The following is a 23534-nucleotide window of genomic DNA, read 5'->3' on the forward strand; positions in this document are numbered from 1 at the left end:
GGTGTTCACTGATGGTGCAGCTGTTGCTCGGATCCTGAACGCAGTTTCTCGACTCAAGGAGTGGGTTTAGGGCATCGTATCGCAAAGGCCTTATTCCGAGTGCTCGTGGTGCGAGCTTTCAAAGGGCCGATGGGAGCCCCGTTTGCACAGTAAGATCTATTCCATGAGTAATATATGGCTTCCCTTCTGTATGATTAAGTCCTTACTTGTTTTATTTCTTTTTGCAGGTTTACCTAAGTATGTCCAAATGAGGCCCCCATCTGGTAGTGGCGATTCCCCCACCGAGTCCCCTGCTCTGAAACAGGGTGAAGAAAAGAAGAGAAAAAGGGCTCCGAGTTCTCCGAGCTCGGAGAAAACGAAACCAAGGAGGAGGCTGATCTGCAAGCCAAAAGAAACCTCCAGCTCCCGAATACTTAATTCGGACTCCCTCTACCGGCTCGGGGACGAGTCTGAAGAGGATGAAATTTTAGTGGCTCGGGAGCCATTAGTCCTTGAAGAACGGGCATCAACCGAATGGGGGATGATAGAGGCCAATCCATCCCAAACTCAAGAGAATGATGCATCAATGATGGTCAAGAACCCTCAAGACGTTGGTTTTGCTCCACCCGGTGTCATCGATATAACGGGATCGCCTTCGTTCACGGACTCAATGTTCGGTAAAGCTTAAGCGGTGAAGGAGCATTCAAATGAGGGGGTCCAAGGAGCGAACGATCCCCTCCAAAGCTATTTTGATGGCGTGGAATCTATTGCCACGGAGTATGTCACCGGATTGGGTGATTTAGAAGTACCTAGAAGAAGTCCGCCCTCAGGGACAGGTGGGTCTAGCTTGAGCCCGAGATTGGTCAACCGATTTCCTGCCCCGAGTGCCAATCCTAGTCGGAAGCGATCAATCGTTATCTCTATTCCGGAGGATGTCCGGGTCCTTTCTGCTCATGTTGGGGTAGCTAGTTACCTCCGGTGCCTGGTGACTAAAGAAGACCAGTTAAAGATGAACGAGGTGGAATCTCCATGCTTTTTCAACGAAGCACAATAAGCATTGAATCGGGTAAGGTGTTACCAAACCTTTTCATTTTCCAGCGTTGGTTACTTAAGGATCTTAATATTTTTCCTTGTATTCGTAGGCCTCGGTGCTTCACCACGAAACCTTCCTCCGCTACCGAGAAGATCTGAGTCTCCTCAATGCCGAAGCCAAAGAGCTTACTAAGAAGAGAGATATGTACAAACTTCTCAGTGAACAACGCGAGGGGAAGGTTAAGAGCCTCCGAGCTGAGCTGGAGGTCACTCAAAAGGAGCATACCGACTTGGTCGAGCAGGTAAAAATATTTGAGGTTAGTGACGAAGAGCTAGGCTCGGTGACTAACGGTTGAAATCCAAAGGTTCAACAAAAAATCGATCAGATCGATCAACTGCGAGCTGAGATGGATGTTGTCAAGGCCGAGACCGACGAATGGAGGGACATGATGGATCGTCTGGCCTTGGAAAAGGAGGTTGCTCGGGCGCAACTGACTTCGGCTGAGGTCCAGCTTCGAGTAGCAAAGGAAAAGGCCGAAGTGCAGGCCAAAAAGGTTGAAAAGCTCCAGTCTCCTGCTGAGTTCGGCTGCCTCTGATCAAAATATTATGGCCAAGGAACTTGAAACGGCCAAGTCAGCGGTCGCGATGGTTAAAGCCGACGCCGAAGAGATGGTAGCCTAATATAAGACCGATGCCGAGGCAGCCCAGGAACGCTTGAAAGATATCGTTGAATACGAGAAGCGGCATTCACGAAAGGAGGCCCTCAAAGAGGTTCATGATTAGTGTTTTGATCTATCGGCCAAGATCGAAATCTCTAAGGGGCTCGAGGCCAAGAAGTTGGCTTACCCCGAGGAAGAATAAGAAGAAGACTACGAGGGTTCCGATGGAACCGGGGGCGAAAAAGACCAGGCTATTTAGACGCCTTTGTAGATATTTTTGCTTTTTTCGTACTTGTGCACTTTTGCACTTTTTGTTAAGGCCATTTGGCCTTTGTAAAGACTATATATAATATACGAGGCTTGTTTTTCCCTTCGATAGTTTAAGAATTTTGTTTTCCTTTGCTTTATTCTTTATGTTTGCCAAGATCGAAATGCCTTAGCATAAAATAGTTATGTCATGTTCGGAGGTTCGAGCAGGCCTTGCCTTCGACATTATTTTGTTTAAGGCATCGTGGGAGTTTGGTGTGACCAGAAGTACTTATGAATTTTCCCAAAGTACTTATGATTTTGTTTTTTCAGATTATAGTTTGCCGAAGGTAGCCTTTAGCACCGGTTATGAAATTTTGAAAGTCTTGTTTTTTGTTACGGGCCTTGGATGTCCCCGAACCGTTTTAATATAGTCGTAGCCTTTAGTTTGGGTGTTGCCTAGTGGGATTGTTACCCCGAGTTATCCGGGCTTGCCTAAGATAACAGTTCCCGAATGGCCCTTACAGTAAATCTTGTCGATCGAGCCGAGACCATTCAATCATAAAGTTTCCTTTCTTGCTAAAGTTGTTATCTGAGGGTGATGCCTCTAGTGTTCAGGGCCGAGCGTAGAGAAGCCTCGAATACTGTTGTCATGATCTTCGATATCGGTTCGTAACTGGCCTTCAATTCTAAGTTAGCACGATTTACTGTTGCCTCATTAAAAACCTTGCCGAAAAACCCATTTGGGACAAAACCGGTTCAAGGAAAAAAGAGTGCAACACGTGCTTTCAGGCCTAAATATTGTATCGTTCTTTGATGATTTGCTGCAAGTGTTAGTTCGTAATATAAATAAATAAATAAAAATGAATGGGGTCGTAACTTAACAATAGTATCGCTTCAAGTGAGTTATGTTCCAGTTGTTCGGTAGTTGCTCACCGTTCATTGTTTCGAGCTTGTACGATCCTTTACCGGTGATCTCGATAACTTGATAAGGTCCTTCCCAGTTCAGCTCCAGCTTTCCTTTGTTTGGGTTCCGGGTATTTAGTGTGACCTTCTTTAACACTAAGTCCACGACATTGAAGTATCGAAGGTTGGCCCTTCGATTGTAATATCTCTCGATCCGCTATTTTTGGGTGGCCAATTGGACAAGGGTTGCTTCACGCCTTTCATCTAATAGATCTAGGCTCGTGTTCATAGCCTCGTCGTTCGATTCCTTGGAGCATATCGAAACCTGAAACTTGGTTCTCCGACTTCAACTAGTATTAGAGCTTCTACGTCGTAAACTAGTGAGAACGGGGTGGCCTCGATACTGGATTTCGAGGTCATACTGTATGACCATAAGATTTCGGGCAGGATTTCCTTCCATTTTCCTTTGGCGTCGGTCAACCTCTTCTTGAGTTTTTGGAGTATGTTTTTGTTGGTCGATTCTGTTTGTCCGTTCCCACTAGGGTGGTAGGATGTTGATAGGATCCTTTTGATCTTATGATCTTCGAGAAACTTGCTAAGTTTGCTGCCGATGAATTATTTCCTGTTGTCGCAGACGATCTCAGCTGGCATTCCAAACCGGCATATGATGTGGTCCCAAATGAAATCAATGACTTCCTTCTCCCTGACCTTTTCGTATGCTTGGGCTTCCACCCACTTAGAAAAATATTCAGTCATAAATAATATAAATGGCCATGGTGACAAAACCGAATGCAGCAGCTCCCAGAGCTGATGAATCATTGGAAAGTGTCTTTGACATTCATCACATTTTTGTACAAACTCCTTCGAGTCCTTTTCCATATCGATCCAGTAGTAGCCGGCTCTAATCACTTTTTGAACCAATGATTCGACGCCTGAATGATTTCCACAGGTGCCTTTGTGGATTACATATTCTTAATTTGTTCCCTTTTTTAGGGACTACTACTATATTCGCTAACCAATTCGTGTATTTAACCTCCCGAATGGACCATATTTTAAGGAGTTTAGATAGCTCGTCCTTGATAAAAGCATGTTTGACCTCGGACTGGGGTCTCCTCTTCTGCTTGACTGGATGGAACTTCGGGTCCAGGCTTAGTTTGTGAGTGGTTATATCCTGCGGGATCCCTGTCATATCAAGGTGGGACCAAGCAAAACAATCTCCATTAGCTATAAGAAATTAAACGAGCTTTTTCCTGAGCTCGGGGCTTAACCCTGTGCCCAGGTATACCTTTCGATCGGGTAGGTGTTCACTCAATACGACTTGTTCCAGTTCCTCGACCGTTGATTTTATAGCGTCGGATTAGTTGGGGGCTATAAAAGATCTGGGGACCCCGTAGTCATCGTCCTCGTCTACCCCTCATTTCTCCGGTTCCATCGAGGCTGGTATCAGTGATTGCTATTTGGCCCCGTTTTTGACCATCCGATTTGGATCCTCCTATGTTGAGATTGTGGATGTTGGGATCACTTCATCGACCGCGAACATTTCCTCGGCGGCCGGTTGTTCCCCATAAACTGTTTTGACTCCGCTGGGTGTTGGGAATTTCAGCACCTGGTGCAGTGTCGAGGGCACTACTCTCATGTTGTGGATCCAAGGCCTCCCGAACAAAGCGTTGTACCTTATGTCTCCTTTGATCACATAAAACTTAGATTCATGGATGGTCCCGGCGGTGTTCACCGGTAATGTTATCTCACCCATGGTTTCACATGCCATGTTGAATCCGTTTAGAACTGGGACCGCAGACACGATTTGATCTTGTAGACCGAGCTGCTCTACGACCCATGATCAGATGATGTTGGCCAAGCTACCTGGATCAATTAACACACATTTAACTCAAATTTTATTTACGACTACAGATATTACTAGTGCATCATTGTGGGGCTGCATAATCCCTTCCGCGTCCTCGTCGCTGAAAGACAAGGTTCCTTCCAGTATGTAATCTCGAGTTCGTTTATCCCTCGTGATGGACACTTTGGTGCACTTCGACATCGCCCCTAAGGGACATCGACCCCACCAATGATCATGTTAATGACGTGTTGAGGTTCTTCTTGTTCGGTCTATTTGTTAGAATCCCTATTCCTGAAATAATTCTTGGCTTGGTCGCTCAGGAATTCTCGAAGATTCCCGTTGTTGAATAGTCGGGCTACTTCCTCTCTCAACTGTCGGCAATCCTCTATTCTGTGGCCGTAAGTGCCATGATATTTACATATCTGGTTAGGATCCCTTTGGGTTGGATCAGATTGTAGAGGTTGGGGTCATTTGGTATCTTTGATGCGTCCGATAGCTGATACAATGGCGGAAGCATCGATATTAAAGTTGTATTCCGATAACCTTGGTGCTTCTTTGATGCGTCCGAAGCTGTTTTTGCTCATGAGTCCCCAGTTGCTCTGACCTCGGTCACTTCTCCTTTTGTTTCTTATAGAGTTCCGCCCGAACCCGCTGCTTCTTCGGTCTCCATTATACGGCTGATACCGATCCCTGTTTGGTCTCGGTTCACGATCGATGTCTCTCTTGATTCTGTCGATGGTTTTGACGGGATAAATAGACCCCGAGTTGATCATCTTCCACTCTGATCTTTGATTGATATCGGTTATGCACGTCGGCCCAAGTAACGATCGGATATTCTACCAGGTTTTGTTTTAACTGTTGTGAAGCCACTGAGCTTCGAACATTGAGCCCTTGGGTTAAATCCTGAACTGACCAATCATCAACGACCAGTGGCAGGTTCATTCGTTCCATTTGAAACCGGGACACGAACTCTCTAAGCATCTCGTTATCCTTTTGTTTTACTTTGAAAAGGTCTGATTTTCTGGTCTCGACCTTGATGTCTCCGGCGTGTGCCTTCACGAAAGAATCCGCAAGCATAGAAAATGAGCCAATAGAATTAGGAGGTAAATTGTGATACCATATCATAGCCCCTTTTGACAGGGTCTCTCTGAACTTCTTCAATAGGACAAACTTTATCTCATCATCCTCAAAGTCGTTCTCTTTGATGTCACATGTGTAAGAGGTTACATGCTTATTTAGGTCGGTCATTCTGTTATACTAAGCAATCTTGGGCATGCAGAATTTCTTAGGGATTGGCTTAGGATCCGCGCTCGGAAGAAAAGGTTTTTGCACGAACTTCTTGGAATCCAGGCCTTTCAATATTGGTGGTGCTAATGGGATTTGGTCTACCCTGGAATTGTAGGTTTCCACCTTTTTGTCATTAGCTTCGATTTTCTTCTCCCCTGATTCTATCCGTTTTGTCAGCTCTTCGGGCATCTTTATGATCTCGGGATTAGCCCCCGATTCATTTTCATTTGACATTTCTGCGACCGGTTCATCCCTGCGGGTGACTTCCCGGGGTGGATCGGGTTCAACTCTACTCGGTGCACGACTTTGGTTCTGTAACTGAGCTATCGCCGTCTGTTGAGCCTGCAACATTTCGAAGATCGACCGTAAACTGATCCCGTATCCTCCAATGTTTTGTGTGTTTTGAGTTGCCGATCGGGCTCCACCATAGACGCTATTCTCGGGGTCGGTAGGCAAGATTCTGATGGGATCAACGAGCGGTACCTCCTCACCGGGCGCTATGTTGTTATATTCACCATGATGGTCGGACTCGTTGTCAACATGTTGGGGTGCTGATTGAGAGTTCGACATTTTGAGTTTTAACCTGAAATTAGAGACACTTCAAAGAACAAGTATAAAGTAGTATGTGTTATGGAGATTCGTATCAAATAACCACTATTATCTTTAGCACAACGGTGGGCGCCAAACTGTTTACCCTCAAAATTGGATAACAATTGAATTTGTAAATGGTTTTAAGGATACGTGGACTAACTTGATACAAAATGATAAATTAGATCGCAATTGAAATAAATAATGTCAAAGTAAATGCAAACCACACGAGTTGAATAGTATCGGCCTTGGAAGGTTAGCCACCCTCGAGCCAGTTACGCTTCGATCAGTGTCAGGATACAGGAGAACAAGAGCTTAAAGAGAAATAATAACAATGTATTGCTTTGGGATACGTGTTACAATGTCTGTAATGAATTAGTAAACCCCCCCTCCCCATTTATATAGTAGAGGAGTTCTACTTTAGGTACAATTTCATAAAAGGTAAAAAATCCCTTGGTTAGCTAATTGCCAGTTCCTTACTAATACGCACCGAGATTTCCGCCGTAATATCCGACCGGTTACGGATATTTCGGTCTTCTGTTGGTTATGCTAACAATATTTCTTCGAGCTCGGGGCTAAGGTCGACTCCGAGATTACAGATTCAATGTTGTCGAAGAGAGGCGTTTTGATCCCGGATTCTAGCTCGGTGGGACTCGGGATCGATCTTCCGTCTTTGATCGTAATGTTCAGAGCCTAACTTGCCATGGAGTATGATTCCGACTGTATACAGTTCTCTAAGTCGTCGTTGCCCATATGGCAGAATCTACTGCTCCGATTCCACTCTACAACTATTAGAACCTAAATGAATTTATTGTCTTTGCAAAAGGACAATTTAAGGAAAGTAATATTAGATTGATAAGGCAAGTAATAACGATGTATAAACATTAGATTGATACAAATAGATTGTGAATAACGGGTTGTTACTACTTGTCAAATTGTAGAGTATATACAGTTTATTTCCACTGTCAAGTGTCAATATAAAACTTAAATTCTTATTCTCTTCAAAAGTGGATATTTCCCTTATTTGCTTAGCTGCTCTTTTTGTAAGATGTCCTGACTATGCTATTATCAATCAAATTAATTTTGCATTGTCGTTTTATTTGTCTTCGGTTTCAGTAAATTGTATCTTAAAAGATGATGACTGTGACATATATATAGGGGTGATAAACGAGTTAGCAGGTTGCATTATGTTGCAGTAGAAAAAGGCTATTGTTTTATGTTTACAAAGTCACTCCCGACAAATGAAAAGTTTTTTTTTTGGGTAATAAATCACATAAGAAAATTCGTCCAATTATGCTTGGTTCGAAACATCACTTTGGGAAAGGGGATGTTGGTTCAATAAGATTATTCAATTATTGATTCAAATGAATCCTGGCATGCAAAAAGTACTGAATAATTTCAGGTCCCCGTTTTCTAAAGTACCAGATACGTAATAATTTGAGGAGTTTTTTGGTTGATTGTGTAGTATAACTGATCACGCCATGAAATCTTGCATAAAATAATACAACCTTCTGTTGCTCGCGTAAAATAATTATCGCATTATTTAATATAACATTTGGTCAATTATATCAATTAGTATTTGCATTATATTATGCTAAATGTATTATGTTATGAGGATAACTGTATATAATATGTGTATTATAATTGCAGAAATTAAATTATTTAAAATATAAAAAATTTCCTTGAACAAACAATTATTATGTAATAATAGTTTTTTATTATTAATCACCACATAATTAATTTTTCATTATTAACACTCTTTCATTATTAATCACTACATAAATAATATCTGCATTGTAATCTCGCATAATTAGTATGTGAACCGAATAGTTTATTTCTATTATTTTTCTATTCTAATCAGCACTTGACAGCAAGAGATGGAATTTTATTCATGGACTTTTCATCCACTCTAGAAAGTTGCGTAAATTAGGCACTTTCTGACTCAAAACAATGACTATAAGAAAATGAAAAAAAAGGATACTGAAAAAGATATGTCCTACTCCTAAATATAGACCATCCCCAATCAAAAGGATGACTATATGCTACAAAATTTGATTACGATAAAACATAGAAATGTGAAGGAATGAGTAACCAAAATATAATTGCTAGTAAACCTTTTGTTTGAAAAGAATGACAAGAGTAGGCTGTAAAAGGCAACACATCAAATTTTTATGTCAATTCATACTTTAATTCTTTAAATAAAACTATATATTATAATAAAATGGTACAAATGATAATTTTACGCCTAAACCATTTAATAATCTTTGAATATTATAGATAAAATGCTAGTCTAGCTTTCTAATAATAAATAATGTCATTCATTCGATATTAAGGTGGGTTTTCGCTTGGGGAAATTTCTTTCACATTCTTTTTTATCTTTTTGTCATTATTATTATTATTATTTTTTTGCAAAAAAAATGAGAACGTTTTTTTTTTCTGCTGTTTGGTTGAGAAACAATTTTTGCAACAGAATTTTTAAAAAAATTATTGAAATTTGGTTAGTAAAAGTTTTTATGAAAAATATAAAAACGTTCTTGCGATTTTTTTATTTTTTTTTTAACAAAAGCCACCAAATTGGAAATTTCAAGGCAAAAATATGTAGAAGACAAACTATGCAACATCTCCTAAGTTTCTTTCAGTCAATGATTACTTTTCCTTCCATTCTTTCTTCCAAACTATTGGACGTGTCTTTCTCTTACATTAGACGGCTCCATTCAGTTTTGCATACAGAAAAGCAAACCACATAAATACCTATTAGAACAGAGCATCAACATTGGGAAGTGGGAAAGACTTCAATAAATTTTTATATCATGAAATCTTTGTTTCCAGATTTAGCGAAGGTGTGAAAACAAGAATCAGTTTTGTTCTTCAAACCCAAACGTCTTAATTAGTCTCTTCATATATTTTTTTTTTGTAATTGTTTCCTTTAACCACTCTCATTCTCTCATTTATTAAGCCCAAAAACAACAGCCAAATCTTGGTATTTTAGTTTTTTTTCCTTTTTAGTTCGTTTTTTTAATAGCAACTTCATGTCTCTAGAGTCTGTTTATGGTAAGGGACAGCTCCACCTCTGCCTATATGGATTTTCATGATCTCTGTTGAAATTCTTTGCCTGAATTGGTTGGTTTATCACTATTTACCTTCATTCCATAAGTTGAAGAAATTAAATCTGAAAAGCTTTGCTTTTTAAGTAAATTTCTTAAAGAAAATTCACCCTACCATTCTCTTTAATAGTATTGCATTTTTCTTCCAAATCTTGTTAAAAATGTTGCCACTTTGTTTTGTGTAAGTTGGTATTGTTGAAAGTCGAGTTGGGAATATGGGGAGTTTAGAGGAAGGCAAAGACTCTAATACTTTAGTAATAACTCAGAACAAGCCTTTACCGTTAAAAATACTTCAGTTTCTCCTGTTATTTTTGGGTCTAGGAATTGCTTTTTCAATTTTAAGTATGTGTATGCTTAGATTTGTAGAAGTGCAGAATGTATTACTTCCTGTGATACAAACAAGAATACAGTCATCATGTTTTCAAGAACCAAATAGTTTAGAGAGTTGGATTAGACCTCCATCAAATTTACAGCATAACATGAACGATAGACAGCTTCTCTGGAGAGCTTCATTTGTTCCTCAAATTAAAAATTGCCCTTTTAAAAGAACGCCTAAAATCGCGTTCATGTTCTTGACTCGAGGACCTCTACCTTTGGCGCCATTGTGGGAGAGATTCTTTAAAGGGAATGAAGAGCTTTATTCAATCTACATTCATACCTTGCCATCATATAAATCTGATTTCGCGCCTTCTTCAGTGTTTCATCGCAGGCAAATTCCTAGTCAGGTAATGTCAGCACCATCCTTTAAATTCTAATTGTTCAAAATTATGCACAATTATTGATCCTTGTTCCGTGTTTTGTAGGATTTAGTTGTGTGAGTAGCTTTAATTTTCTTTTAAAAACGTTGATATATGAGAAGTAGAACTGATGAGGCGAGTGTATTGTAGTACTAATATGTATTTCTGTCATAATTGTGTGGCTTTCCATTTCACATAGGTGGCAGAGTGGGGAAAAATGAGCGTGTGTAATGCTGAAAGACGGCTTCTTGCTAATGCATTGCTTGATATTTCCAATGAATGGTTCGTCCTCCTATCTGAGTCGTGCATTCCTCTCCATAACTTCAGTGTTGTCTATCGCTACATATCAGAATCCAGGCACAGCTTTATAAGTGTATTTGATGATCATGGACCTGTTGGAAGAGGGCGTTATAATAAGAACATGTCGCCTGAGGTTATCATCACTGAATGGCGTAAAGGATCCCAGTGGTTTGAAGTTAACAGGAAACTGGCTATTGACATTGTTAAAGATCACGTATACTACCCAAAATTTGAACAGTTTTGCAAACCATCATGTTATGTTGATGAGCACTATTTCCCAACAATGTTGCACATTCAATCTCCTCATCTCCTGGCAAATAGGAGTCTCACTTTAGTAGACTGGTCTAGAGGTGGTGCTCATCCTGCTACATTTGGAAAGGCTGATATCACAGATCAGTTTCTCAAGAAAATTGTGGAAGGCGGAACGTGTGTCTATAATAACCAGACGACTTCACTTTGTTCCCTTTTTGCCCGAAAATTTTCTCCTAGTACATTGGAACCTTTATTAGAACGCTCGTCCAAGTATCTGGGCTTCTGATATGAATCTGTGATGAAACAAACTTTCTACCACAAGATTGCAGTTATTGGCAGCTTCAGAACACCAAAGGCCTGATAACACATGATTGACATATACTAAAGATATACGATATTCTTGAACATGATGATGTTGTAATCACATTATATGAAATCCTAGTATTTATTATTTGACTTGGATGTTATCAAGAAAATAATCTGATTTGGATATCTTCAGTTCTTACTCATCCTATTGGTTCTAGGCTGTACTTATCTACCATACTAGCATAAGTTAACATTTTGTCATCTGTCACTGTTTAGATGCTCTAATTGTATGATTCTGCTGAAACATAAGAACATGTCCTTCCTCCACTGACTCCCACCCCAATTTCATTTCAAAGAAATAGATAAGTTTTTTAAGTAAGAAAACATTTCTAATACTGTACATTCTCTTGTATCTTTACTGTCATCCTACACATCAAGAAAGTTTACAGTCAATGTACAAGAGTCAGAAAAGTATGACGGAGCAGGATCATGGGAAGAGAAAATTAAGAGAAGGAAGAATTTGTAGAAAAAGAATGAACCTGTGTTGCTTTTTTACTTTGCATTGAATATATTTACAGTAAAGAACCTTTTATCAAAGAGGGAAAATAAAAAATGAAGGAAATTTAGAAAAATGGAAAAAGTACAACAAGAAAGGGCTTTCTTACAAGATCAAGCTGTAAGGTTTGGGATACTAAGAATTCAATTTCCTTTCTTCTTGTATAGACCTAAAAATCCGAGCTGCAGATTCAGATGCTGACTTTGGGTTATGAGGCACAACCTTGATCACTTGAATTCGCTGCTCCGTATTGTTATCTTTAACTGGTTGATCTAAACAGTTTGCAGTTGGTGTGATAGGAAAAAGAGAGAGTGCATCCCTTTGCACTCTCTCAGAAGGACTACTTGCACTACTTCCTTGCATGTCACTCCCTCTATCCGCCTGAAAAGTCCCATCACATTCTGACATACCCGAGCTCTTCTGGCATGAAACATTGCATGATTTTTTATGAGGCCTGACCACGTTAACATCATGCATAGATGGGCTATTTTCCCTCTCACTTGACCTGATTCCAGGAAATGGATTCATTTTCTCAACAGCTGAACTTGAAGCAGATGGTTTTATCACAGGCATGGGATAAGGTTGAATGCAGGACTGATCAAGTATTGCAGTACCAGGAAAAATCCCAACACCTTGCTTATGAGAAGTCGGTACACTATAAGGCACATTCGAAAAGTCTCCACTTATAGGAGATAGGGTCACGGGCCTGCAACTACCATAAACTGGCGCCATGAACCCGGGGGGTGGTGGAGAAGGTCCTGTATAAGGTTTATAAACAAGTCCTTCAGAAGGAGATCTTATTGGAACTAACCACTGATATCCAGGAGGCGGTTGGAAGCACCGAGGTGGTAATTTTGGATCAGATACAAAAGATCTGGATGTTGGTGTCCCTACATTTGGTTTTTGAGACGAGTGCTGTGGTATAAGCTTTTTGTCATTATCTTTGTGGAGGGGAAGCAGCTTTTCATAAGCATTATTATCTGCTGGATGCTCAGAATTGTTCAGTTTTGGAGAAACTTTTGGTTCAACAGCCAATGCAGGAGGTTCAAGAACATTATCACATGGTAATTTTTTCAAAGAAGAAAATTTGATAGAAGGTTGGTGGAGATAGAAGTTGCCTTTGAACAATATATCTGGTGATCTGGCTATCAATTTCTGAACCTGTAAAGATTGTAAAATAAGTAATATTCTTACAAAATTTAAACAGCACACCAAAAACCTCCTCAACCCCCTTCTAATTATTGATTTTGTTGCAATTGGTCCTTCTATTAAAAAACTTCCAGTAGACTTTAGAAGATTTTTCTGCCCTTCGATTAAAGCATACAGGTCGGGCATCGAAAATGAAAGACTAAATTAACCACCCTTCATATGACTATTGAGCGCTTTGTCTCTTCAAAAAAACAAAAGAAAATGGCAATCTAACTGATAGAAGTCGAACGCACCTTTGTTAGCCTGTGCAGCTCAAATAGTTGTATTGCAAAGATTCGCTGCTGGCTGAAAAATAGTGAAAATGCAAGTTAAATGGTACATCACAGAAAAAAATATTGAAAGAGGTCATAGTTTCCGAATAGAAAAAGATATGATATTATATGTGCATGACACAGGCTGAAAGTCGACAAATTAGAATCAGCACATATTTGACTAACCCCTGAATCAAGCCAATAATTTCAATTATACTGTCACAATGAGTTGGTTAGACATAAAAAAGGACTAGTTAAAGAGACTTACTGTACAATGGTTCTTCTTGCTTTCCAGAATAGTTCTTGACCTATCAATGCTATGACATTATCTGGACACACTTTTTCTACTAATCTAGAGTTCAAGGAACAAGTTTCTGAGATTCCTTCACTTCTGTCTGTATCTCCTACTTCTGGAGTCCCACTAATGTGGCCTTCAGGACAGTCAGAAGAGGATTTAACTCGCTTTGGACTACGATGGTTCTCTTCACGAGGTATAAAGGAACACGACGGACCTTCCATTATGGAAGCACATCTCTTTGTTGTGTCATCTTCATGCTTCGAATATGTAACATCTGCTGCCGCCTTCCTTTTGTGCAGATCCCAACAGTCTTCATCAGATTCAGAATTAGAATCACTACACCTATCCAAATCAACTACCTGACCACATCTATTTTCCGGAGTACTTGATACAAATGATTTGATATTTAGCTCAGTATGTACTAGACTTGAAGCTCTATGCACCACTGACTTGTCTCTAGTTGACAGATGAGGAGCTGGTAGTTTAGCACAAAGCTCTCTTTTTTGGCACTGAGCTAGATCTCCAGCTTGATTTATACTATGCTCCCGGAACTTTAGTTGCATACCGCCTGTCAAAGAAGGTTTGTAGCTTGATATAACCAGTTTTTCTTTCTCTGCACTTTTAGGTATATTACCATTATTTAGAGGTTTCCCTGATGCAGCCAACTTTGGACCACAAAAATCACTTTCCCTTCCAAACCTTTTGGCAGAAGGATTACTATTTGAGTATGATAAACTGTGTGGCTGAAGAAGATTACATTGAGATGTACTAGGCAAATTCCCTTTAAGACTTGAAACTTGAGGATTTAGCGGCTTCAGTGGTCGTACATCAGGACGTCCCATTGTAAAGTTTGCTCCTCCAGAAGAATACGGATGAAGTATATCAATAAAATGAGGAGACTCGGATGAATTGTGGGATAGAGAAAACAAACTCTTTTTGTTGCAACCAACCTACAGTTTTTCAAGAGCTTGTGTGATTCAGTCATAATGAGTCAAAAGCAACCAAAAATTTCCCATTTAAGGAAAGACAAGGCATAATCTATTAAGCAAAAGTACTATTTCCTGATTACCATGAGTTGGTAATAAAGGGGATAAACAAACTAACTCGATCTGAAACAAGACAAGCAATACCTAAACAAAGGAATTTAAGTAGATCAAGATCCAAAGGTTTTGGATGATGAAGAAACTCGTGACTGAATCGCATAAAAGATTTCAGTAAATGCTTATACTACACTTATATCTATACCTAGTTTACCTCCTTTTCTAAGACCATATGATTGCATATACTGTTTTCAACTCATCAATTTTCTACTTTGTTCGACACATTTAAATAGTTGGTTGCTTTCTTAAGCCGTGGGTCTATCGGAAATAGCCTCTCTACCTTTACAAGGTAGAGGTAAGGTCTGCGTACACACTACCCTCTCCAGACCCCACTTGTGGGATTATACTAGGTTGTTGTTTTTGTTGTTTGACACATTTAAATAGAATGCAATTGACTGGACTTCCTACTATTAAAATGATATATCACAGTATCAAAAATCTGACCTTTGACTTCCTAAAAGGGATGTAAAGTCTACCAAATAACAAACTGTTCTCCCTGATTGAAACTCAAACGGAAACACTTGGAAGTTCCTCTATTCTCCAAGTAAAATAGGCGTACACAAAACTCAGGACTTACAAGACTAGAAGATGGTGCAGGAATAGAGTTGCTGCTATTAGGCAGGAGAGGCAGCATTGACATTGATCCAGGAGCAGGAGCAGGAGCAGAAGTAGAGGTGAACCTTTGAGGCGATAAGGTAACAGACGAATGTTCACAAAGAGCCATTTTGTTCCTAGGAGGTGCTCTTGGACCTCCTTTATCTGCATCATTTATATGTAATCTAGGAAACAATGGATCCATACGCTTCTCTTCTTCTTTTCCTAACTTCATCCTTAAGGCCTAAGACACAACTGTCGTGGCGAAGGAGTATGTATACTTGGATTAGATACTGCTGAAATACCACACTTACACAAAATTTCAGTATTTATTCCAGAGTTATACCATTTCATTATTCATAAGACCCTTTCTACAGGTCCAAGAATCCTCACCACTACAAAACCCAAATGCCACAAACAATCAGCCCACCTCAAAAGAATCAATCTTTTGACTGGAAATCAGTAGCAATGAGCAAGATAACATGAAGTTACAATTCAAGAACGGTTTTAAATGCCAAAATCCAATCTTGATTCAAGAAAGAGAAAAGAAAACAGGATGAGCAAATTTTCCATTTGAAATGCTTAGAAAATAAAAACATATGCTCTCTAAGGAAAATGAGAGTGGAAAATCAAGAAAAAGGGAAGAGAAGAGCAACATATGGGAATCTTAGAAGAAGATCAGATCAACAAATACATGAGAAGGAGAATAAAAAGTGGGTAACGTGGGGCCAAAAAAGGTGGATAGAATTACTGGAACTTGCATGAGTAAGGGACGTTAAAAGGCACACAATATATTACTTAGTATATATGTAACATTATAAAAACGAACAGAAGAAATAAAAGAAATGGTGGGAGTGACTGAGTCGCTCTCCTTTTCTTTCTCTTTCAGGCAAACGCAGCAATAGTTGCCGAAAATAAATGTGGACACTTTGGAACCACATGTCCCACATTTGCTAAATTGGCCAATCTTTTTACGAAATATCTGGCAAAGATCTCACTTCAAAAGCGGACACACCTTGTTTAGTGGCGTAAAAAATTACCCGAACCAGACGCATACGCCAAACTCATCATATATTGCATGATCAATCTGAAAGTATTACATTATATACATGTAAATGCACCCCGCCTCTACTAAATCATTAAATATATGACAGATTGTTCTGATTTGCAAATTTACTTTTTTAACCCCATTGTCGTTTTGCTTTGATTTAATTCTTCTGTTTTCTTTACATTTTAATTAAATCCTCATTGTCTTCTTGATAAACTTTTTACTCCTTTTTTCTTTTCTTCTTAAAAGGTCTGTGGTGAAGGATGCATGTTTATTACTACACGGTCAACACTTCAACTTTGTCAATGTTAACTCGAGAACTTCCATTTGGTTGACGTATTTCATTAAGTTTTTATATGACGATTACATTTGAAATATCCATTCTATAAATGAAGATTAATTTTAGACAGAATTACTGGAAAGTGATTTACAACTTTTTCACATCTCAATTTGCTTTGTTGCGCCCTACATCCAAAAATATAAATCAATTGGGTAAGTCAATAATCTAAATGTACGAGTGCATCTCCAATTCAAACTTCAAATATTTTGACAACTCTTCATTAATTATGTGTTCCAAAAATTATCTTTCACTATGCTACTTTGGCTTGTACTTATATATATACCTTTCTCTTGTTTGAGTTGAAAAGACAAAAGAAGATGTTAGATCCCACCCGGGTTGGAGACATTAAAAAATGGGTCTAGTTATATAGTGTTGAGCAATCCTAAACTTATGCACGCTTTTGGGTTAAGCTAGACTTAAAGTTCATTTTTATTCAACTTCTTTTTAAAATCGAATGTCGAAAACTAAGAAAAACAATACGCCGTTTCTTTATATCTTATAACCTCTTCATAGACATCACAACCCAAAAAAAAAAAAAAAAATTGCTTCCCAAAGTTTTCCTTCAAAGAGAAAAGTTATAAACTTTCAACTATTTATTTCTCTTAATTTCCTTATTTAGTTTCCAAACATTGGCAAATTCAAAGGAAACAATTATAATGGCCTACCCTCTGTCGGCATTAATAAAAAAGGAGACCAATGAAGATAACACTTATAGCATGGAGTTTTTTATACGCTTAGATCCTTTTCTTAAAATTATTTAGAAAAATAGAATCACTTCTAGTTTATTTCATAAATAGCACTTTTTTTTACATTCTTAGCTTAATATAAAAATTATGTTTCAAAGTATAAATTAACTGCACAAATCACGCATTTTTATTCTTTTCACCATATTTATCAACCCTCAACCTAATTTCTTATTTCTCTTCTTGCAACCCTAAGCCACATCTCCATTAATCTTTCCACCCCTTGACTGCTATGTCGTTACCAATCAAAATTCAGTATGATTTTTCTGGTAGCATATGAAAACACTATTTTGACCAAATGGAAAGCTATTTTAGATATTAGTGGCTACTGAAGTTGATTTTTTATTTCTCTCGTTTTTCCTTTTATTCTTCATTTGCTTCCGTCTTGTTTCTTCTCTTAAAAAAAAAGATGTGCTGAATGGTGTTTTTGAAGATTGACTGGTACGGTGGTGAAGGCTGTGTATGATTGAGTTGTGGTGGCATTGGTTTATCCTTGAGGTAGTATATATTATTTTATATATACACTGTATATATAAAATAATTCAATAAATATACAGTAAATTGACTTATTAAATTTAATATATCCTGAATATACATCGTATATGTTCATCAATTAAACAAATATATGTTAAAATAAATATAAATACTATATCAAATATTAAATACATCATAATGTAATTTCTCAAAGAATTATATAATATGTGTATACCACTAAAATACGTTGTATATGATAGTAATCCACAAGTATAATATAATCTATATATACCATTATATGTATACTATGAATATATACTAGTAATATATTCATATATGCCATCATTATTCATCATGTTTTTAATAATTATACAACACAATCAATTATTAAATTTAATATACTACGTATAAGTATAAAAATAGAGGTAAAATCAGTTACTTTAAGGAGGAATGAAATAAGGAATAAGTTGAAGACAAAAGCTGGATTGAATAGATGCAAAAGGAAAGGATTTAGGGTGAGGAAATTTATAGAGATTTTTTACAAACTTGATCGTTTTTTAACTATTATTTAAAAAAATAACATCATTTATTGTTTATTCCATAAAGAGCACTTTTTATTATTATTAGCATATTATAAAAATTAAGCCCAACATTTATCTTCTTCACTCCATTTTTTAAAATCTGATGCATATGTAAATGCCACCTAAATTCAAGATGTATTGATTTATACGTCTTTTATACTTTGTATATCAAGTATCACTTTAATTCAAAATATATTTTTATGTATATAATTTTTGTATATTTATTTGTGAAGTGCCATCTTATTTTAAGATGTATTTTTAATGTATATTTCAAATATATTTTATATGTCAAGTGTCATTTTAATTCAGGATGTATTTTTTATATATATGTTTTTTGTATATTTATATGCCATCTTAATTAAATTTAAGCTATATTTTTTATTATGTATATTTCACATATCTAAGTGTCATCTTAATTGAAGATGTATTTTTTATGTATATTTTATATATGTTATTTCAATATATATTTTTTATATATATTTTGTATATATTAAAGTATATTATTATCGAAGTAAGATCTTTATGTTAAGAAAGGAAGAAAGAAAGAAGAGAAAAATTTAAGAAAGATAATTAAAAAAAAAACGAATGGAACAAATTTAGAAAATATATTGGCTTCGGCAAAAAATAAAATTAAGAAGACGAAGAAAAAGAAGGAAATCAAATAGATAAAGAGAAAAAATGCATGATTTTTGTACAAAGAATTATTGACTTTCCATTCAAATTGCTTATGTTTAGAGATTAATAATTAATATTCCTATTTTAATGGAACTGTGTGCTACAAATATAAATATTTTCCTGCCACAACTGTAATATTGGATTTCATGCTACGAGTTTGTTATATTTTTTTTTAAATTGTGACAGTTATGTAAAGTTCCCATCCAAGCATGTGCATGATAGCCACTTTAATGGGCTTTAAACTTATTAGTTTTGGACTCATAATACCACAGTTGAAAAGTGAAAATGAACGAGCCCATTAAGCGAACAATCTCGAGGAATTTTCAGAAACCATTACTGTTTAGTGGCTATTAACTTCTTATAACTATAATATACATAATTACTTCCTATAGCTACTATTTAGTTGTTACGCGACTGTATTCGCACTACTGTATTCGTGAATACAATAGCAGAATTCGCCTAAAAAATATGGGAGTCCAGCTGTACGACTGTATTTGCTGTATTCGCGCTACTGCATTCATGAATACATTAGCAAAATTCACCTAAAAATTGGGGAGTCCAACTGTTTAATAACGGAAAGAGGATCAATTAGCGCGTATCACTTCTAATTTAACTCAACAAAATTAATTCTACATAAATTTCGTTATTATTGTGTTGTATTCCATGTATTCGCGCAACTGTATTTATAAATACAGTGAGGTAATCACTGTATTTATGGGTGTTTAATAACGGAACAACATTGAATTGTATTCAATTTTATTATATTAAATTCAGTTGTATTCAAACAACAAAAAAAATAAGAAATATGGTGTATATCGTTCTATTCAATTCGACTTTATATATTATATTCAATCCACGTATATTTATTATTCACTATTATACATTATATTCAATTCACCGTATTCAATTCGACTGTATTCAAACAATAAAAAATCACAAAACACAGTGATATTCAGCTGTATTAAAAAAATACAGACCTTCGGAATACATAAATACATGCGAAAAAATATTGTATTTATACAAAACAAATATAATATATTTGAGTGTATTTGTATAAAATATAATGTATTTATATCATTGTATGTGACTAAATAACAAAGAAGAGAAGAAAGTTCGCAGGAGATGGCATTTTCCGGCCAAGCAAAATACTGTATACGTTGTATTAAAAGTAAAAATGGAGATAAACAAAAATCCGGCCCTCAAATCTTCTCCGGCGTAGACATGGCCAGATCTGGAATTTTTGGCGGCGATACACAACAACAATATTTGGTTCCAGAGGTTGATTTAGAGGGACAATCAAATTGGTGTTCTTCAGCCGCTATGAGTTCTGTCCACAAATCAGTTGCGTTTCAAATTCCACCATATTAGTACTACCCTAAGCATATGAATCGAGTTGGAGAATTAATCGGAGGATGGAAGAGTTTTTACCCGCTCGAGAAGTCATGGTTTTGCTCGAAGAGAGAGAGAGAAAAATTAATTGGCATATTTCATGCCTCAATGGTAGGTATAAATAAATACATATTTTGCTATAAAATATAAAATGTAGCTATAAGTAATAATATTTTTAAAATTATTTTGGTTTATAATAAATAGGGTGTAATAGTTTGCTATAGGAGGTAAAATTTGCAACAATCTTCGAACGATTTCGGAAGCCTAACGATAAACTGGATCAAGTCCTTTTAAGGTGTTAGCCCAAATTTTAATAAGGATAGAGCCCTTAAAAAGCCCAAACTGCTTTGCAAACAAGAGCCCATTTAAATGGGTAAAATTAGTAGAAATGGCGTGGGGTAGCCACTTTTAATGTGGTATTTAGTTTTTATTCACCTTTTTTAATGCTGAGCAAAAATAGCCATTACTCTATTAAAATTAATACGAAAAGATAGTTTTACCCTTTCTTCTATCTCTTTTCTTTCCCAAACCCTTTATCAAAATTTCAAAACCCTTGTTTCTCTCCAGATCAAAATTTTCCAAACTCCTCTCGTTACTTCCGTCTTACATGCAGTAAGTTCTTCATCCAACTTCATCCCAATTAACAATCAATTCCTATATCCAAAGGCAAACCACTTCCTCAACGGTCCTTCTTTGTTCTTTTGGAATTGGGATCGATAAGATTCTCTAGTGACATTAAATTTTTGTTGCGAGATTTGCTTGCTTATTTCAGTAATTCAGCCAGCCTTTTCTTCTCATCATCGAAATCAGGATTTGCAGTTCCAAGTTTTTCGACGTTTTTCGTGAATCGAATTGTATATTTTCTATTTTGCTTTTATGCTCCTTGTGATTTTCTTTACTCGGATATGTGTTTAAGTGAAAAAACTGTGACAAAATATGTAACACCTGGTTCAATGTCGAAAGTGATTTGTAGAGGTGTTTGTGACAGGTATCGTTGGAGATCTAGACTATATAATTAGTTATTTTAGCAAATGATCTATATTATTGACATCTGTTTACATTTTTCGTTTTTTATATTGTGTCTTTATTTATTCCGCTTCTGTTATTTGTTAAGCTTCTGTAGATGGTAATGAGATCACTTTGCTTCTGTATTTGTGATATAGATTATTGAGTATTGACTACATACCCGTATCATAGGTATTAAATCGAGAAACTAGGTGTAGCTTAACATACGATGTTTGCCAAGGATCATGATGGGTATGATGCCTCTGTCATGAAGTAAAGTTTACACGTGAAGCCTTCCAGATAATTACTAGATTGGAATGTTCTTCTTCAGGGGATTTTAACTTTTTGAGTGAAAGAGCGAATAGGATTTCTAAAATCTACTTCCCTGGTAAGGATAAAATTGAGTTAGGGGATTTGTGGCATTTTATTACTAGTCGCCCATCAGGTACAACTACATCATTTGTAGGCAGCGACGACGATACAGTGAATTTGGCAACAATTTATTTTGTCGAATCTATGTTGATGGGTAAACACAAGACTAGGAATATGTCTGAGCGGGTAATGAAAATCATTGATACTATACTATACTTTCGCCTTTTGTGTCTGAGCGGGTAATGAAAAATATTGAAGGACACTTATAATATACTTGGCTTCCCTTTCGCCTTTTGTATTTGGATTATGGAAATATTCTCAGTTTTCCAGAAAAAAGAATTTGTGAACTTCAGAGAATGCGGGTTTCCTAGGATACTGTGTTATTCACATATGAAATCTCCGCATTATGAGAGCCTATGTAAAAACTACTTCCATAATAAAAAAATAAGTTAATAGTATTAATGGATATCTTTTTATCTGTGTGTTTTGGTTCTAAATACTTACTTTTTTTCCTTATAAAATAGGTGTTTGAGTTGATCGAGATGATACCATTTATTTTTTCTGAAGAAGTTGCGGATCCGCTAGTGTGCATGTGCAAATATCTCAAGATCAAAGTTCAATACCTTCAACATAATTTGATGAAGGCTTGCTTAAAGAAATTGTTGATATAAGATTTCTGTCTTTGAATACCATTAGATTTTTATTTGCTTATTTTTTCTTAAGAGACTTTTCTGTTTTTATGATTTTTGGTTCAGAGATTACCGGAGAAGTTGAAAAAGGATTTGCAAGCAGAAAGTGTTAGAATCCATTAAAAAATAACTTTATCAGAAAAATGGATTCAAAAGGACATCAAGGTAACATGTGCTTAATTTTTGAGCTTCTAAATTTAAATTTAGAACTACATGTCCTTAATTTCTGAGCTTGTAATTCTAAGTTCAAGACTATGTGTCATGAAATTTTGAACTTGTAACTCTAAGTTCAGGACTACCTGTCCTTAATTTTTGAGCTTGTAACTCTAAGTTGAGGACTAAGTGTCCTTAATTTTTGAGCTTGTAACTCTAATGTCACAACCCAAAATCCAACTAGTCATGATGGCACCTAACCCAACTCGCTAGGTAAGCCAATTAGCAACAATCCAATTTAAAAGAGATTTACTGAGAGAAATAAAGAAAATATAACAGAACTCTTATAAAAGAAATTTCCCAAGATTGGTAGTACAAATCATAAGCTTCTAAGATTTAGAGTATACAAAGCTGATATGAAATAAAGTACATCATTTGTTTGAAATATATATGAACAGATTAAAATTCTAAAGCTACCAAGATTAAGAGGCAGCTATGACCGGAACGCCAGTATGTCTTCAAATCCAGCTCCCGTCGTACACAGCAACATCAACATCCACCATCTGCACACAAGGTGTAGAAGTGTAGTATGAGTACAACTGACCCCATGTACTTAATAAGTAATAAACCTAACCTTAGGTTAAAAGTAGTGACGAGCTGGAACGAAGGTCGGAGTCCAACACCAATAGCCAACAACAGTTCATAAACATAACGAAAGTGATAAAAGAAGTAACTCAGAGATAAAATGCTCAGCTCGTTCACAGTTCTATAAAATAGGCATACTTTTCAAGTATATCAGTGAAAATCCAAATCTTTTA

General features: G+C 36.7%; 2 protein-coding genes across 2 annotated transcripts; one reads left to right on the forward strand and one right to left on the reverse strand.

Moving 5' to 3' along the window:
• The first annotated feature begins 9309 nt into the window (after positions 1–9309).
• Positions 9310–11439, forward strand: LOC107785469 (glycosyltransferase BC10). Its single transcript, XM_016606786.2, has 2 exons — positions 9310–10369; positions 10581–11439. The coding sequence occupies exons 1-2, from the start codon at positions 9860–9862 to the stop codon at positions 11217–11219; spliced, it is 1149 nt and encodes a 382-aa protein (XP_016462272.2). The 5' UTR covers positions 9310–9859; the 3' UTR covers positions 11220–11439.
• Positions 11440–11758: 319 nt separating this feature from the next.
• Positions 11759–16076, reverse strand: LOC107785468 (ELF3-like protein 2). Its single transcript, XM_016606785.2, has 4 exons — positions 15231–16076; positions 13524–14503; positions 13238–13289; positions 11759–12956 (listed from the first exon to the last, which is right to left on the reverse strand). The coding sequence occupies exons 1-4, from the start codon at positions 15480–15482 to the stop codon at positions 11931–11933; spliced, it is 2310 nt and encodes a 769-aa protein (XP_016462271.1). The 5' UTR covers positions 15483–16076; the 3' UTR covers positions 11759–11930.
• Between the last annotated feature and the right edge of the window lie 7458 nt (positions 16077–23534).

The sequence above is a fragment of the Nicotiana tabacum genome, chromosome 22 (assembly GCF_000715075.1).
Source record: "Nicotiana tabacum cultivar K326 chromosome 22, ASM71507v2, whole genome shotgun sequence".
Classification (NCBI taxonomy): domain Eukaryota; kingdom Viridiplantae; phylum Streptophyta; class Magnoliopsida; order Solanales; family Solanaceae; genus Nicotiana; species Nicotiana tabacum.

What these genes read in the sequence shown, in the direction of transcription:
- LOC107785468 (XM_016606785.2), bottom strand. Translation starts at nt 15,482, where the DNA reads ATGAAGTTAGGAAAAGAAGAAGAGAAGCGTATGGATCCATTGTTTCCT. An exon ending in CTGCACCATCTTCTAGTCTT is followed by an intron (nt 14,504 to 15,230) that starts GTAAGTCCTGAG and finishes GAAAAACTGTAG; the next exon opens with GTTGGTTGCAACAAAAAGAG. An exon ending in GCAAGAAGAACCATTGTACA is followed by an intron (nt 13,290 to 13,523) that starts GTAAGTCTCTTT and finishes ACTATTTTTCAG; the next exon opens with CCAGCAGCGAATCTTTGCAA.
- LOC107785469 (XM_016606786.2), top strand. Translation starts at nt 9,860, where the DNA reads ATGGGGAGTTTAGAGGAAGGCAAAGACTCTAATACTTTAGTAATAACT. An exon ending in GCAGGCAAATTCCTAGTCAG is followed by an intron (nt 10,370 to 10,580) that starts GTAATGTCAGCA and finishes CATTTCACATAG; the next exon opens with GTGGCAGAGTGGGGAAAAAT.